This window comes from Mya arenaria, chromosome 7 (genome assembly GCF_026914265.1).
Source record: "Mya arenaria isolate MELC-2E11 chromosome 7, ASM2691426v1".
Taxonomy (NCBI): domain Eukaryota; kingdom Metazoa; phylum Mollusca; class Bivalvia; order Myida; family Myidae; genus Mya; species Mya arenaria.
The window spans coordinates 27,022,869-27,040,413 of NC_069128.1; the positions used below are offsets into that span (position 1 = coordinate 27,022,869).

General features: G+C 36.2%; 1 protein-coding gene across 5 annotated transcripts in view; it reads left to right on the plus strand.

Annotated features, from left to right (window-relative positions):
* The first annotated feature begins 376 nt into the window (after positions 1 to 376).
* Positions 377 to 17,545, plus strand: part of LOC128240406 (microtubule-actin cross-linking factor 1, isoforms 1/2/3/4/5-like) — a 101,875-nt gene continuing 84,706 nt past the window's right edge. For all 5 annotated transcript variants that reach the window (XM_052957043.1, XM_052957040.1, XM_052957044.1 and 2 more), the window contains exons 1-4: positions 377 to 690; positions 12,787 to 12,856; positions 16,146 to 16,274; positions 16,868 to 16,918. In XM_052957043.1, coding sequence (XP_052813003.1) covers positions 12,794 to 12,856; positions 16,146 to 16,274; positions 16,868 to 16,918 — 243 coding nt within the window. In that variant the 5' untranslated portion in view covers positions 377 to 690; positions 12,787 to 12,793. The remainder of the gene's footprint in view (positions 691 to 12,786; positions 12,857 to 16,145; positions 16,275 to 16,867; positions 16,919 to 17,545) is intronic.

Here is a 17,545-nt window from a genome sequence, read left to right on the forward strand (position 1 = left end):
CCTAAAGTTATTTCTTAATGATTAAGATGGCTAGTTCGCTACGGTCACTCCACGCATTCTTACCCATTAAGAATTTACTTGATGTCATCTAACTATAATTTACATGTTTAATTTGGGTATATTTTAAAGCTGTCTGATGTTATCATTTATTTTCGAGTTAAAGCGGTCAACAAATCTGCTGTTCATCTGATTTTACGGAATGGAATTACCTCCCTTCGGTTTAAAAGCAATTCAAATGTTTTGAGATGCCCCCTGACGTTTGATCTGTCGTCCATATCACTGTTACAGACGACTTAACCCGAGGGCGATATACGAAACCATACCTAATATGTATTTGTATGATATTAAGTTATTTAACCTCATATTCTAACAGTGGTTACCGAACTTGGCCAGTGTTTTGGGTCATTTTTTTCGTGATTTAAACATTGAAATTGTGAAATAAATGATTAATTAGTGACACTTTCATATACATATATATACAAGAATGGGGCGGAATTAATTAAATATTTATTTTAATAGTGTAGTGGCTGTGTGTGTGTGTATATATATATAGTATGTAGTTTTGCAATAGTTTAAATATTTTGGTAGGTGGCTATATATCTTTTAATCAGGATTTTATTTTCGAGATTAACATTCCAAAAGGAGACCGGATTTAACCAATAGTGCTGCATTTGGAGACAGGAGTCGCAGGTTAGTTAAATTAATGACTTAAAACATTTTGGTTTAAATATTTTAGTGGCATAATGAGCGATAATTTACTAACAGACTATTTAATATGCTTAATCTTTATATGGTATATCTTACGTTATGGCAATATTTTGTTTTAATGAGGTTGTTTTAATGAGGTATAGGTGAATTCATACATGCGCACGAAGAAGTCAATGCCAAAAAGATGTATCATTGTTGATTCAGTTTCTTGAACATGTATCAGTGTTGAAGTATTAGAATCTACGTCAACAGTATGTATCAATGTTGAGGCTCTTCAATAATACTTACATCAATATTGAAAAAAACCCACAGGTACTTAAACATGTTACAATGTTGACGTGAATGCTACTTAATAATTAAAGAGGCAGGCACTTATATATACATATGTGCTACTTTAACATGTTACAATGTTGACGTGGATGCTACTTAATAATTAAAGAGGCAGGCACTTATATATATACATATGTGCTACTTTAACATGTTTCAATGTTGACGACGAAGTTTCTTAAACATGTTAACATTATTAATGTTGACCAAAAACCTACATTACAGGTTGAGTAAGAGGCTGCTTAAACAAGCATCAATGTTGGAAAGTCGTTACATGTACTAAATACTGACCATTCAAATGGCGCTTTAAAGAACATCGTTTCTTCTAAAAATGTATATAAAAGTATAAATGTTAAAATATAATGAATAAATGCTACAATCCTATAACAATAGACAGAATTGAGGAAATCATTTATTTTAAGGAAATAATGTTTAAGGATCATTTTCAGTTTAAAAGCACTTCCTGTTACGCCCAAGAAAAATACAACAATAATAAATGTATTATTAAATAATTGTGATATAAATACCATTGTAGATCGATTAGATAAAAGTCACATGTTTTCAGATATCTATGCGGTCAAAACTATCATATATGCATATCACTTGCCAATGACTAATTCGTCAACGCCTGAAATACTATCGATGTTTACATATACGAAAGTGAGTAATCTGATGATTTTATTATTGAATGTTTGATACGAGTTTCATGCCTGTTCTCCAGCCATATGGGCACACAGTCACTTCTTGCTCTTTTCGTTTGTACTTCAGACAAATTAGTGGTCAGCATCTTTTAAGTGTCCAATGAGAGGGCAGTAAACTTCAAAATTGCCAAAAATCATCTGTCAGCAGTTATTGACTTTAATCAAGTGAATCGGTTAATATGAATAGTGGCTGGCCCACAAAGTTGGTAGTTTACACAATAGTATGCAGACCACTCAAAAGTTAAAGGTTGTGAGTAGGCCCTCGGCACATCCGCGGCACCCCAGCGTATCATAGCCTGATATATGATATAGGTAATGATACGCCGGGGTGCCGAGGATGGTAACACAACATAAATGGGGTGTTGTGCATGACTCCGTTACATACTATTGTAAAAACGCATTTCATAAAGACCGTAGTTATAATGTATCTATACAGAGTGATAAAGAAATAAATACAGCATTCTTGCACCGAACCTCATAAAGCAGGGGCGAATCCAGGATTTGACGTTAGAGGGGGCGTAACCTTTTGACTTGAGCCCCTCCCGTAGAACCGAACTTTATTAGTTCAAGATGATGTCAGGGGGTTGGAGGTTTCCTTCTCCAAGAAAAAAAAAACAATTTCTAGTCCGAAATGGTGCATTAGGGTGTATTTTCTAACCTTTCTCCTATATTGAAATAAAGAGTAAAATTTGATAATTTGAGGGGGAGCGGACGTGGGCATCGGGTTCGCCCGACTGGAACAAACCGCTGGTGTGAAAAGTAAATATTTCTGAAATGCGTGCCGTATGAATATGGAAAGACAATTTTAGACGAGTGAAGTTGTAAGGTTATACAAGAGTAGTGGCAAAAATACTTGATCAGACATTTCGAATATTTTGAGTTTTTGTTCTCTGCTATTTTTGTACCAGGTACCATAATAAAATACGAATTGGGTCATACTGGAATCGCCCATAAGCTTTATTGAACGACGAACGTTTAAATATTTGACTTAGTTATGTTTTTAATGGTTCACCTCTATTCATATTTGTCCAGTTTCATATTTCACAAGGCTAATAATGCCTTATCATCGATGGCGGTATAGCTTCTTTATTAATACGTTAAGAATTGGCACAGTAACAAGGTATTACAGGTCAGAAATGTACCAGTTAAACATCGTGTAAGGTTTAACCTTTTCTATCAGACATCTTTTCAATATAAGACATCAATGCTTATCATAATTATATTCGACATCAAAGAATTCTGAAGAGGGTTTTAAAAATTATCTATCGAAGAACCTTCATTTATAAGCAAGTTTGTGGGTATTAAAATGATGTTCAAACAGAAACGAAATTATTACTTTAAAACTATGACGCCACGGACGGACTTGTGTGCGCAACTATTTAGAATATAACCTGCATTTACAGGCAATGCAATTGCAGATAGGAAATCAGTAAGTTCTTTTAAGGCTGTAATATCCTTATTCGTGTCATCTGACTATTACAGCCAATGAGGTTGTATTCTAAGTCATTTAGATGACCTGAATTAAAATCTTAATGATAAAGAAGGGCTCGTTCGCTACGCTCACCCCACCATTTAATCATTAAGATGTTAATTCATGCCATCTAACTATTACTTAGATCTACCTCAACCCCTGTCACAAATAATTTACTATGACAAAGGTTACAGCTACCAGCAGCGCTTTGAACGTACAAGCCGTAGCCCTATCGGGTCAACAAATCGATCCCTCATTAATATTTCAGGACGATTCTTACCAATTAATTACACATAAAGCCACAGTCAGTATCCAAAGTTTGGCCAAGCAGAGAAAGGCCCGTGCTTCTGCCTGTGTACTGTGTTCCAAAAAAACTTAAATCACTTCCAATCTAGTCGGAGCACTCTTACACACCCTTGACAGTGCTACGTTTCCTTTGATGTCATTGGGTCTCAATCAAACTGAGACTGCTGTTGTCACATTTTCCAGTGGATGCATGCCGTACATTTGAAAGATCTCCATTCGGAAGGATCTTGCGTCCAGCATGTTTGCTCCATGTCTTGAGCGCACTGTATTTTAGGAGGGATGAACTTATTCAAGTGGCCGATGATTGACAGCTCTAAAAATCTCAATCCATCAACCTTTTGGAGTGTAAATATCTTGTTTGTAAGGAGTAAATCGTAAATAAATAATAAGCGCTAATGAGCTAATAAAACAGCACGAATGACACGGTGTATCTAAAACGAACAATGGCCGGTTTATTAATTACTAGTGATACATCACATACGTTTAGTGTGTGGCAAATGTGATGTTACTGTTAAGGTGGTATGGAACATTTTAAAGTGATTGTTCTATGGGAAATTGAAAGAAACTATTCAATCGAAAATACAAATAGAAAGATTGTGTTATAGAATACATGTAGTCTTAAAGAGACTGGCTTAGTTGCAACGGTATTGCAATGCAATTCGCAAAAAAAATGTAATTCGCATTCCCACTCGAATGTACCCGGTGGGGCGGGGAGTGTGTGAGTGTGTGTGTGTGTGTGTGGGAGGGGGGGGGGGTGCGTTCCTTGTAACATCAAGTGGACCCACCCTTACTCTACGTGTTCTGTTCATTTGTTGTTTGCCTCCTTCATGAATCTGTCCAATTTCCGCCGGCTTATATTTGCAATTTGCAGTTGTTATTTTTTATAATACATTCGGAAAGCTAGCAAGTTATCATTCAAAAAGGAAAAAAAAACACATTAAGTTGTCCTATAGTTTACCAAATTTACATCCCATGACATTTATTGCACATACAATGTAATCGAGGAACAATTTCGCGGTGGCCAAGATCAAGAGCGTCATCTTGATTCAAGTTTGATATTATATAATTGTATACAAAAAAGCAAGTGAACTTCTTGAAAATGGTTGGGAGGTCTTTATAAACAACCCTCCTACCTACCCGCTACCATACTATACTTTTGGATAGGTAACAATAACCAAACATATTTTTTATTTGGCCTAAGCGCTGGGCAAGAACACCATTTTCTTTTTCTCTTGTGTCTCTGTAAAATCAGCCCCTGAACAATAGTTTTCTTGGCCTATTAAGCACATGACACTATGTCCATTCTTATATTATTGGGTCTCGCTAGACTTACTGAAGACACACGAAGACGTAAATCCATTATTTTTACTTGTCAACTATTCATATCTAGGTGTCAGTGACGGCTGTATGACTGATTTATGCAATTGTAAACCAGGGGGTGTTTTCATTTTAATTATAATACTGTTGTCTTAGTAGAAAGTAATTAATAATGAGGAGCTACATTGGGTCGATTTTTCAGATCTTTTGTGAAAGTTAACAGCGTTGTTAACATCATTGTTGTTAACTTTAAAGTTCACTGAATGAATACACATGTTATATCCAATATTCCATTAATTTGACTCTTCTGGAACAATCATATCGCAGTGGTTCCTTGCATTTACAATACACATGGTCTTACAAACCTAGTCGAGCCCTTTTAGCCTAGTGGTGCGATTTGCCTGGCGACAAGTTTTTATAACCGAAGTCGAGCGAGTTGCCTAACAACTAGCCCTTATAACCATAGTCGAGCGAATTGTCTTACGACTAGCCCTTATAACCTCAGTCGATCGAAGTGTCTTACGAATAGCCCTTATAACCCGAGTTGAGCGAAGTGTCTTACGACCAGCCCTTATAACCCTAGTCGATCGAAGTGCCTTACGACGAGTCCATATAACCCTAGTCAAGCGAGTTGCCTTATGACGAGTCTTTATATCCCTAGTCAAGCGAGGTGCATTACGACGAGTCCTTATAACTCTAGTCGAGCGAGTTGCCATATGACGAGTCCATATAACCCTAGTCAAGCGAGTTGCCTTATGACGAGTCTTTATATCCCTAGTCAAGCGAGTTGCGACGAGTCCTTATAACTCTAGTCAAGCGAGTTGCCTTATGACGAGTCCTTATAACCCTAGTCGAGCGAGTTGTCTAACGCTGAGCCCTTATAACCCTAGTCGAGCGAGTTGCCTTACGGTGAGCCCTTATAAACCCTAGTCGAGCGAGTTGCCCTACGATGAGCCCTTATAACCCTAGTCGAGCGAGTTGCCTTACGATGAGCCCTTATAACCCTAGTCGAGCGAGTTGCCTTACGATGAACCCTTATAAACCCTAGTCGAGCGAGTTGCCTAACGATGAGCCCTTATAACCTTATTTGAGCGAGTTACCTCACGATGAGCCCTTATAACCCTAGTCGAGCGAGTTGCCTTATGACGAGCCCTTATAACCCTAGTCGAGCGAGTTGCCTTACGATGAGCCCTTATAACCCTAGTCGAGCGAGTTGCCTTACGATGAGCCCTTATAATCCTAGTCGAGCTAGTTGCCTTACGATGAGCCCTTATAATCCTAGTCGAGCGAGTTGCCTTACGATGAGCCCTTATAACCCTAGTCGAGCGAGTTGCCTAACGATGAGCCCTTATAACCCTAGTCGAGCGAGTTGCCTAACGATGAGCCCTTATAACCCTAGTCGAGCGAGTTGCCTTACGATGAGCCCTTATAACCCTAGTCGAGCGAGTTGCCTAACGATGAGCCCTTATAACCCTAGTCGAGCGAGTTGCCTAACGATGAGCCCTTATAACCCTAGTCGAGCGAGTTGCCTAACGCTGAGCCCTTATAACCCTAGTCGAGCGAGTTGCCTTACGATGAGCCCTTATAACCCTAGTCGAGCGAGTTGCATTACGACGAGCCCTTATAACCCTAGTCGGGTTGGTTGCCTTACGATGAGCCCTTATAACCCTAGTCGAGCGAGTTGCCTATTGACTAGCCCTTATAACCCTAGTCGAAAGAGTTGCCTTCTGATGGGTCCTTATAACCCTAGTCGAGCAAGTTGCTTTACGATGAGCCCTTATAACCCTAGTCGAGCGAGTTGCCTTACGATGAGCCCTTATAACCCTAGTCGAGCAAGTTGCCTTACGATGAGCCCTTATAACCCTAGTCGAGCGAGTTGCCTAACGACTAGCACTTATAACCTTATTTGAGCGAGTTACCTAACGACGAGTCCTTATAATCCTAGTCGAGCGAGTTGCCTTACGACGAGTCCTTATAAACCTAGTCGGGCGAGTGTCATTATGACTAGCCCTTATAACCCTAGTCGAGCGAGTTGCCTTACGAAGAGTCCTTATAACCCTAGCCGAACGTGTTGCCTATTGACTTGCCCTTTTAACCCTAGCCGGGCGAGTGTCCTTATGACTAGCCCTTATAATCTTAGTCGAGCGAAATGCCTTACGACGAGTCCTTATAAACCTTGTCGGGCGAGTGTCCTTATGACTAGCCCTTATACTCTTAGTCGAGCGAGTTGCCTTACGACGAGCCCTTATAAACCTAGTCGGGCGAGTGTCCTTATGACTAGCCCTTATAATCTTAGCCGAGCGAGTTGTCTTACGACGAGTCCTTATAAACCTAGTCGGGCGAGTGTCCTTATGACTAGCCCTTATAATCTTAGTCGAGCGAAATGCCTTACGACGAGTCCTTATAAACCTAGTCGGGCGAGTGTACTTATGACTAGCCCTTATAATCTTAGTCGAGCGAGTTGCCTTTCGACGAGTCCTTATACACATAGCCGGGCGAGTGTCCTTATGACTAGCCCTTATAATCTTAGTCGAGCGAGTTGCCTTACGACGAGTCCTTGTTACCATAGCCGGGCGAGTGTCCTTATGACTAGCTCTTATAATCTTAGTCGAGCGAGTTGCCTTACGACGAGTCCTTATAAACCTAACCGGGCGAGTGTCCTTATGACTAGCCCTTATAATCTTAGTCGAGCGAGTTGCCTTACGACGAGTCCTTGCATTTGATAAAAGTTCATATAACGTATGATCTAAAATCAAAAGGTACGATCAATTCATTCATATTCCATGAGGATGCTTAAAGTATATATCTCTATGTGGTGCTTTTCGCATTCGTCGATACATATTAGATTCATTGACTTATTTGTTTGTACACCGCGATGCATTTAAATAATTCATTGCAGGTTTTCCTTGCCTATATGTATTGAAATCGTTCTCGCCCATCTTACGGAGTATAAAAGCGACATTAATTCAACATGAACTATTGAGTTATCAAAATAAATATTTACTTACATATGGTATTTACTTAAAGGCCGTTAGTAAATGATTAAATTTTAGTTGATGATAGGAGCCATTATTATGAATTAAATGGAAGACCAGGTACACAGTCAGTTTTTTTCTTTCTGTGACACAGCGAGGGAAATTCATCAGGAATACTAGGAGCTATTTCATGCGTAGGACAAAACCTACTTCTGATTATCACTTTTAGAACCGAAATTGCTACTAGAAAATTTGATGAAACATCTAAGACCTGGCCGAAATTTCTCGTAAATTCTTAAGCGTAACAAACTTAAATATCTTATTTCGTTTAGTTAAAGTACTGAAACTGACTGTTCAAAGTAAAACGTGTTTAGTCACGATTTACATAAAGATATATTCATACAAAAGTGTCAGAACTCATTCAAATGACGATGCAACTCAAACAAAAAATAGCGTGCTTAGCCTGATCGTGTTATAAGTGACTTAAGATTGTTCGAGAATTTGGGGCCTGCTGTTTAAAGAGCAAACTGATGCAACTTAAAATGATACCTTAAGAGTGGTAAACATATATGATGGATGCTATAGTAAGTTTTACTTCGAATATTCGTTTAGTTCTCTTTTTAAGTTCTTCGTTATAGCAAGAAATCCTGCTTCACAAAGTATACTGTAAGTGTTCTGCAACTAAATATGGCTCTTATTATTTGAAGCAATAGTCCTAAAAATTGTAAAACAGCAATGTTATTGATTTTCTTTTTCAATATTTCATGAAGTCAGGGAATGCACAGACGCATTGACGAGCACTCCATTTTTCAGCAGTGGGAGAAAAGGTCTTCTGGTCCATCTTTTCATATTAAACATTCTCATCTCTGTCCGCAATTTCACCTCTACCTCGTCATTTTTGTATCTACCATGCAAATTGTTAAATAACCATTCTATTTTGTGATTTTGCCAAATATGTTAAATTGCCACCCTTCTGAAAGCTACTGGAGCGAATACTTACGAAAATAGAAAGCATAAACCATACATCATAAATAAGATGAATTTCTTTTTAAAACAGTTTTATGGTTGGTCGATCTTATGGTTATCCGATATCTTTTTAACCCGAAATCCGCGAGTAGTGACCGTTTTGCCAATTAGTATTGAGGACAAGCTTTAGAGAAACGGTTTTTCCAGGCACATTGCAGTATGACATTGAAAAGATAGTGCTCGTTAAGCGTTTTGAATGTGTATCTTATCCTGAGAGGACGGGGCTGCTTTTACTGAGGACCCCCCTCCCCTCCTCATACACACACACCCGTGTCCTACCAATCGTAAAAACTCGGCCATCTCCGGGGCAAGCTTCGGTATAGCTTCTGCTGGTTATAGGCCGAGGTGTTCCGATTAAATAATGTTCAAGTTAATGGTTAATGGCCGAGGTGTTCCGATGTAAACATAACATTAAATTCCGGTTAAATGCTACCATTACAATTTGCAATAGAGATATTACCACTTCAGACACGAGTACCCCATAAAAAAGTGCGTACCAAAATGGTGTGTCAGCCTCCTTAATGAATTATATGACAACCTAAACTACCTATCTTTACCACTTATTGACATTATAATCCAATATTGTATTTATACGGCCTAGCGTATGTGTGTGCTGAGCTTTGAAATATAAAACGTTTTGATGAAAAACATATGTATGATGTACGATTATATTTCGATATGATCAGTATTACATTACGGTATAGGGACTCAGTAAAATTATTCAATGACATATAAATACAAAAGAAAGCCGTCCCTCTGTATAATATTTTTTCTTCCTTTTTACAATATTTGCGATCGAATTTAAATCATATCCTAATATACGCTTTGTCGTTAGTACTAAATAAAGATGTTTCACTTTAGATCACATGTTTTGAACACCGCGAAGTAAGCCATTTAAAATGAAACCTATTTGTCCGTGTGTTTGAACATATTTTTCGTGTGTATGTGCATAAACGTACTATGTGCAAACAGCACATACAACAGTGAAAAGGGTAGAATACCAGCAGAGCATTAAAATAATAATTGAATATTTGTACTAAAAACAGAGTTGAAACGTAACTGTTTACATGTCCGCTATCGGTGTCTTAAGTAAATAAGACACAGTTTCATTTGATTTCGTTACCATCCTATGCTTGCATTCTTCCGTATCCAAGCATAATTTCACCCCATGGAGAGGGTAAATTATGTCGGCTTTGTGAATAAGCCGTCGCCCTTAACTTTTAAATCAAAACAGGTATTTTATTACGTAGAACCACAGGGCCTGGGGTTGACGTTGCCCACCCAGTGTTTTGGGTTGCCCCACCTCATTGCCTCCTTCCACTACAAATACCTAAGTAACGCTGAGAGAAAGCAAACGGTACTAGTCTATATCAAAATGGTTGATCCCAACGTATGTTGAACGTATGCTAAACGTAGGTTGAACGTTTGATGAACGTAGGTTGAACGTAGGTTGAACGTATGCTGAACGTAGGTGTTCGTAGACTGAACGTAGGCTGAACTTATGTTGAACCTAGGCAGAACGTAGACTGAACGTAGGCTGAACGAATGCTGAACGTATGCTGAACGTATACTGATCCAGAATCTATTATCATATAACATCATCCGACCCTGAAAATTTGCTACGTCAACGCGTACTTGACGGAGTTTTCATAAAACAGTCCAGTGCCCATTAATATGTCACCTCATCCCATCCTGGGAAATTCCTACGTCTCCGCGTACGTGAGTGCCAATCATTTACAAGTCGCCTCCATGAGGTCTAAATAAAGTGCATTTCCCTTCAACCCCTCGACCCCAGCATGAAGACAAGAGTTGCCCTCTCTCTGATCAGTTGCTACACCCTTGAGTGAGTTGTTCTTGGTCAATCTAATGACGATCACATTCAGAGACCCAATAACAGGGTCAGACTTCAAAGTTGGGCAAACTGGACACCCACGCTGTAAACAGTGACACTTTGATCGATTTCGGAACACCCCTTGTCAAAAAGATGAGCAGTGGTTTGTTGTGCTGACGTGTAGCATAGTTACGTTCAATGAATAAGTCATCTTACTGTTAGGTTAAACGTTCTATTAGGTGTCATGCATGATTTCTAAAAACGATTTCATTAACGTATGCGAGCGCATACGCGAAGCTACATTGGCATCCATGTGTGTATTTAATACTATCAATGAGTTCAGCATTAATGTTGAAATTGTTTGAATTAAATGATCACGCACCATCTTTAAAATGCGAAAATGCGCCGTATTCTCATATTTACGTTCGAAAATTGATGTTTTATATCGATAAACTCATTTTCCTTAAAGCTTTAGTAATGCTATTTTACATTGATAAACTCATTTTCCTTAAAGCTTTAGTAACGCTTATTGCCATAAAACATCTATTTTCGACCGTAAACTTGAAAAACTGCGATCTGATTTTTGTCAGCAGTCTTATAGTATTATATTTGTCAGGTCTCCAGACATTTACAAAAAAATGGCTCATTCCAAGACCTTTAAAAAAAGTTGACAAAACGGTCAATTTGAGCGAGTCTTTATAGGCGCAAACTAGAGGTATATGCCATTTTTTCTTCAAAATTTAATGCATGACCATGACTTTAATGAGCATAAAAAGCCATTTGATTTGTGTATACATAAAACATATGAGAGATATATTGTTGCTTTTTAAACTTGGAAATGTGTGGCCACGTAGCTATTAATTAATATATTGCTTATAAAGGCTAATACTTTTATCTGTCCACTAAATATACGTTTTGTTTGTTTGATCATTTCAGTAAAATGAGTTAAACATGATAATGCATAATAATATATAATATATATTGCATCATATGAGTGATATTGTTCGCAATTACTTAGACCATGGTCGCTTTAAAGCTGCACTCTCACAGATTGACCGTCAGTTGGCAACTTTTTTATTTTTTGTCTTGGAATGACCCAATTTTTGCGATAATTCCTGGAAACCAGTTATATACGACTGCTGACAAAAAAAATAGATCGCAAATTTTTATATTTAAGTTAAAAAAAAAATGTTTTATGCATTTTTCTTAAACCATCATTATTTTTTCGAACAGAAATATGACTGTGTACGATCTGATTTTTTTTGTCAGCATTCTTATATCATTGGTTTGCAGATATTTACGCAAAAATTGGCTCTTTCCAAGACAAAAAATAAAAAAGTTGTAAACATGGTAAATCTGTGAGGGTGCAGCTTTAACCTCTCGATCTGACCCTGAAAGAATATACTAAAAAGAAATTTTAAACAAAATACTACTACCCGTAATTTGAAATAGAATGTACTCATGTAGAACATAGAAAACGATTAATAAACAAATAAATCATAAAATAGCCTCCCGGAGGCTAATATTCTTTCTGATTATAATGTTTATACATTTTCAAAGCATTTAAAATCAAAGGGTGAGCACAACTTAGTTCAAATATGCAAATTGCACGATATTTGTGCTTGATCTAATACTTGTAATAGAAAACCACTCGTGTATTAAACCTTTAAGATCTTTATCATTGAATAAACAATAAAATATTTAAACGATCGGTGGTATTTAAACATCGATCATTTATTTGTTCCATTTATGATAATTTAGCTCTACTCACTATTGATAATGCAGTGTAAAACCTTAGGAAATGTCACATTTATTATCATAATATGATGCTGAAATTAATTTCGCGAGATTAAAATTTTCCCGTCAGCATCCAGCTTTGTAGCTGCAGTTTTCTCTAACAATATAACTACTTTTGAAAATGGTTTATCTCGAAAACAGACAAAAATGTGACTCTTTTGATTTTTGCTCACTTTTGCCGAAAAACTGATAAAGAATCGCCCGTGTATCTTGAGACTTAAATTTCCCGCTGAAACATCGGAAGCTTGTTAGCCTGCGCATGCGCATACGTGGAAATTATGACAGATCGTATGAGAATGTTTACAAAGTGATTTTACTTGTTTTCAGCTAAAAGATGGGCTCCAAAAGAGATCAGATGACTTTGGAGCAATGTTTCGAGGCTATTAAACAGAAACAGGTAAGGTTTATTCATAACACGTTCGTTTAAACGCACAATTAAACATCAAAGGTACCGGTGTGACACACCTGTCCGTCAACAGTCAATACACAGGTGGGACATGTACATTTTACTTTATCAAAATCTAATCGATGTGGTATTGATATACATGTTTTGTTTTAATGAATGGATTTAAACCAACGTCAGCAAATTAGGAATTGATAAATAAATATACAATAACAGTGAATTTGATGTTAAAAATGATGACCTAGCCGTGATTCTTTAAATCACGTCAACATTATTTCTGTTAGATTTTATTATTATTTGCAAGTTTGATATTTGTTTTTTTAATATATAAGCTGATTAACTATTTAGAATTAAGGTGGCCAGTAACAATAAACATACATGTAATTATGTATGTCTCAGTCGAGCCACTAATGTGTTAAGGGAACTTTTTTAACATTTGGATATTCATTAAGTTCCTTAAGAGTTGCCAAAACAACAGTTGTCAAAGACTCTGAATAGGCTGTTTATATGGACCAGGCTGGTGTGCTGACTTTTAATGACACAGACTGTTTATACATGTCCTCGTATGTGTATATAATGTTGCCAATAAATATTTATATTCTTCCAACAAAACAAACATCTGTCACAGGCATGATAGTCATCTTACTTATTGTTATACACAGGCCATTAGCCTGCTCCATTTCCTTGTATATATAAAGTTGTAAAAGGGTACGTATTGTATAAAATATTTGGCTGGTTCAAAGTCATCTACTGTCCAAGCTTTCATAACGAAATTGTGAAAATTGCATTTTTAAATGCTATCAGTGTTTCAATTTAAATGGCAATGATGGCTTAGCCAACTTGTTATAGAAATAGTCTAGGTAAAATTAGTTGAAGTGGATTAATTACATGTATTGAGATCACTGCAGGCATTGAATTATCTACAAACCTTTTGTACACTACAGTAGTGCTTTATTATTAAACAAATGAATGTCCTTTATTTAAGCCTAAACAGACAGAGAACCCTTAAACTTGTAAACTGGATTATCAACTCTTGTTTAATGCACTCATTTACATGAAAGAAGATCACAGTTCAGATAATCTGGTGGTTCTCATTTAAACCCAAATTGCCCAAACCCACCTCTGGTCAGTTAGAATCTCTATTCACGGGTTAAAAAGTGATAGACCATTTTACACAATCAGACAATGCTTTGTTGTCGGACAAGATTTAAAGTGTCTGCAGAGTGTCCGGCAAGAAGGTCACTGTGACATTGAGCCTTTTAAAAATATATGGGGTCTGGTAGACAGCATAAAGTCAATATTATTAATAAAGCTTTTGTGCAGCACCTATTAAGCATGAAGAAACTGACTGGTATTATAATCTCCAATATAACAGGGGCCAATTATTAGATCTCCCTGGCAAATCTGCTCTTTAAATCAGGCAATATTCTTCCAGTTTTAAATGATAACCCTGAAAACTTAACCATGTTATTCAACATTATTTCAAACAGGAAAAATTACCAGTACACAGTTGAAAATTATTAAGATGCCATTGTATTCACCCAGGCAAGATCATCTAAATTACATTGTGGTTTCACAACATGTATATAAAAATAAAGTGACTAGGATTAGACAAATGTGTTATGCTTGCAACAAGGTTTTAATTAATTAGAAGTTAATTAGGAATGCAAATTAGAATACAATTCTCTCTAGTATAAAACATTAAAGCAAAAAACACACTTATTTAAAATGCGTTCAGTCGAAATTAAAAAGCCATTAAATTAAATGTATTTTGAACCTAATTTTCACCTCGCTAGGAATGCCTTAAACATTAGCTCTATTGTAAACACTTAAGATTAATTGCTCGCAAATTACGAGTTAGGTACAGATTGATGACCTTTGATTACAGGCTTGCTATGAAACTGGAAGGAGGCTGGTTCAAATAAATGGGTGGTTAACCGACCAAATGAAATATACATGTATGTGTAACTTGGGATTGGCTATTTTTTATGCAATTTTAGGGTGTAGCCTTGCTATTTAATTTTCAAATTTTCATTAAAGAAGTAAATAAAAATTTGTACCCATTTAACAATAGAATATTATAAATTTAGTTTCACATTTTTGTTCCTCTAACAAATCTTGTATATAGCATTTTTCTTCCTTTGTTATTTTCTTCCTGTGTGTTTGCAGTTTAGGCTACTATAAATCAATTGCAAGATTTTCAACCCTGCCCGCCCCCTCTTTTCTCTGCCACCCCTAAGATATTATTGCTTCAAATAAAAATGTTGAAGTAGGGTCTGTTTTTGTGTATCAGTCAGGTTCTCTCGGGGAACGGCATTTATTCATACTTACGGTGTTGATGTATAACGAATGTTAAAAAGGCTCTTTTTTTTAGAAAATAACAATGTAACTCGACATCACCGCCCCCCATTTAAAAATTTGTATGAAAATCTAGCTACTAATCTATACTGGCATTATCTACACTGCTTGTTTATAATTCTTCAATAAAAGGAAGTAATTCTTCGGTCATAATCTCTTTTAGTATTTTTTTCCAATATGTGTGGCACTGACATATTAACATTAACCTTACAATGAATAAGGTTTGAAAAATTACAATGTATCATTATTATACATAAGTACCAAAATTATGTTTAATGTCAAAATTGGCCATTTTATGTGACACTTATAGCTTGAAAAACACATACAATGATTTATTTACAAGATGATTTTCCCCTTTCTTTTGACCTAGAACGACATGTTATGTTCCGTCATGGCTTATTAGGCTTAATGAGTGTTTTGTGGGAAAAATACTTTGATCCAGATTAAATAAATATATTTAAATAGCTTGCTATCAAAGAAAGAAAAAATAAAGCAAATGTCCAATGGAATCTGCTCCATTCTTACTGTTGGTTTTGAATTACTTGCTATGAGTGATCTCCTCTTGTTTATTTCAGAATATATGCAATTTATGATTACTATTCAGTTGATATTTGACATAGAATATACATACTTCTAATATTTTGTTTAAAAGCTTATTAAAACAAATCAATACAGCATGGACCAGAAGAGAAAAAAGCTCTTCTCTGATTACCTTTTTTCACTAATTATAATCTCCCTTTGCTGGAAAGAATATTTTATCTTGCTGACTGTTATCAAAAACATTGCAATAACATTAAGCAGTGGTATGGTGACACAAGCCTGTAATTTCTTTCACAAAAATCTGAAGAATTCATGAGAAACAGACACATAAGCTTGTATCCTTAATAACTTCCCTTTGTTCAACTCCTGATTCTCTCCCTTGCAGACTGCCATCCAGGATGTTCCATTTCCAGACAACCAGCAGGGGATTCAGCAACAACTGGATGCTCTACAGGAGATAACAAAGGACCTGAAACCCCTCAAGAGAAAAGTGGACGAGTTCCGCAAATCTAAGGTACAGTTTGAATGAGGTTTTCGGCAAGAATTTAAATTATTCAAGTCCCACAACCACTTAAATGAGTTTCAAACATTAGACTTCAGTCCATTTTTTTAAGTCCCAACAATGAAAGTTAAAATTTATTTCTGAAGTTTGAACATATTTTACATTTGTGAATGAAGTTATATTGACTTAATTTTAAGTTACTCTTGTTGGCACAATGTTGTGGAAGATTGTGTGGTCTTGGTATGTGAGGGAAACCTAAGTACGCTTACCTGCACTGTGTTAACCCAACAACCTTCTTCCATAGATTTTAAATTTGATATGGAGTTTTGAGGTTTAGAATTAAAATTATACAAAAATCGCTTAGACCCCGGAAATGACAAATAGTAAAAGTATGTATCCCGGCTCGATACAGTGTTGGCATATTTTGTGTTATTTCTGAAATATGAAATACCTGTAAAAGCATTCTCATGGCTATAAAATCTCATTGTCCAGGATTAAATGAAGAATTAAAAAATTACAAAACAATTCATTGTAAAAAAATCAAACATCTACACAATTGATTTTATCATTTCTTTGCATAATGTTTTTTGCTTGATGTTTTTCAGAAACCAGTTAAAGAAGTACCAGCTTTGGAGACAGAATATGCCTTACTTGAGGTAATATACAATGTCAAACATTTAATATTTATGGAGACATCTCCAGGGGATATTGTTCAGAAAACAAGGGTATTTTGACATTAGCCCAGGGGATTTTGTCCATGAAACAAAGGGATTTTGATATAAGCCAGGGGATTTTTGATGTGTCTCAAAAACTTATCAATATCGCCATTATTATGCCATATTTCTGCAAGGCTTTCACTGATAAATACATTTTATTTAAATAAGCAGTTCATTTTAACTGAAAATCACTGTGTTGAGAATAGAATTATGATGTTAGAAAATGTGTAACGGTATTTTACATTGCAATTCATTCTACATTTTTCACCTGCCGGGGGATATGGCATGTATTGATGCAATGTTAATGATGTATCCGTATTAATCCTATATCATGATTCACAATTTAGAAAGAATACTCTGTTTTTTCTGATTTTTTTCTGTAATATGGCAAGATCAACCACTGTGCAACGCTGCAATATCATCATTTGTCTCGATGATACATAATTTATTATCGTAATTATATTTTGCACTGTTGCATACAAACAAACTTGAGAAGATTTAAAAGCTAAATATAAAATACAAATGTGTTAAGAAAAATTGATAAAACAAATATTGACTTTTTAAAAT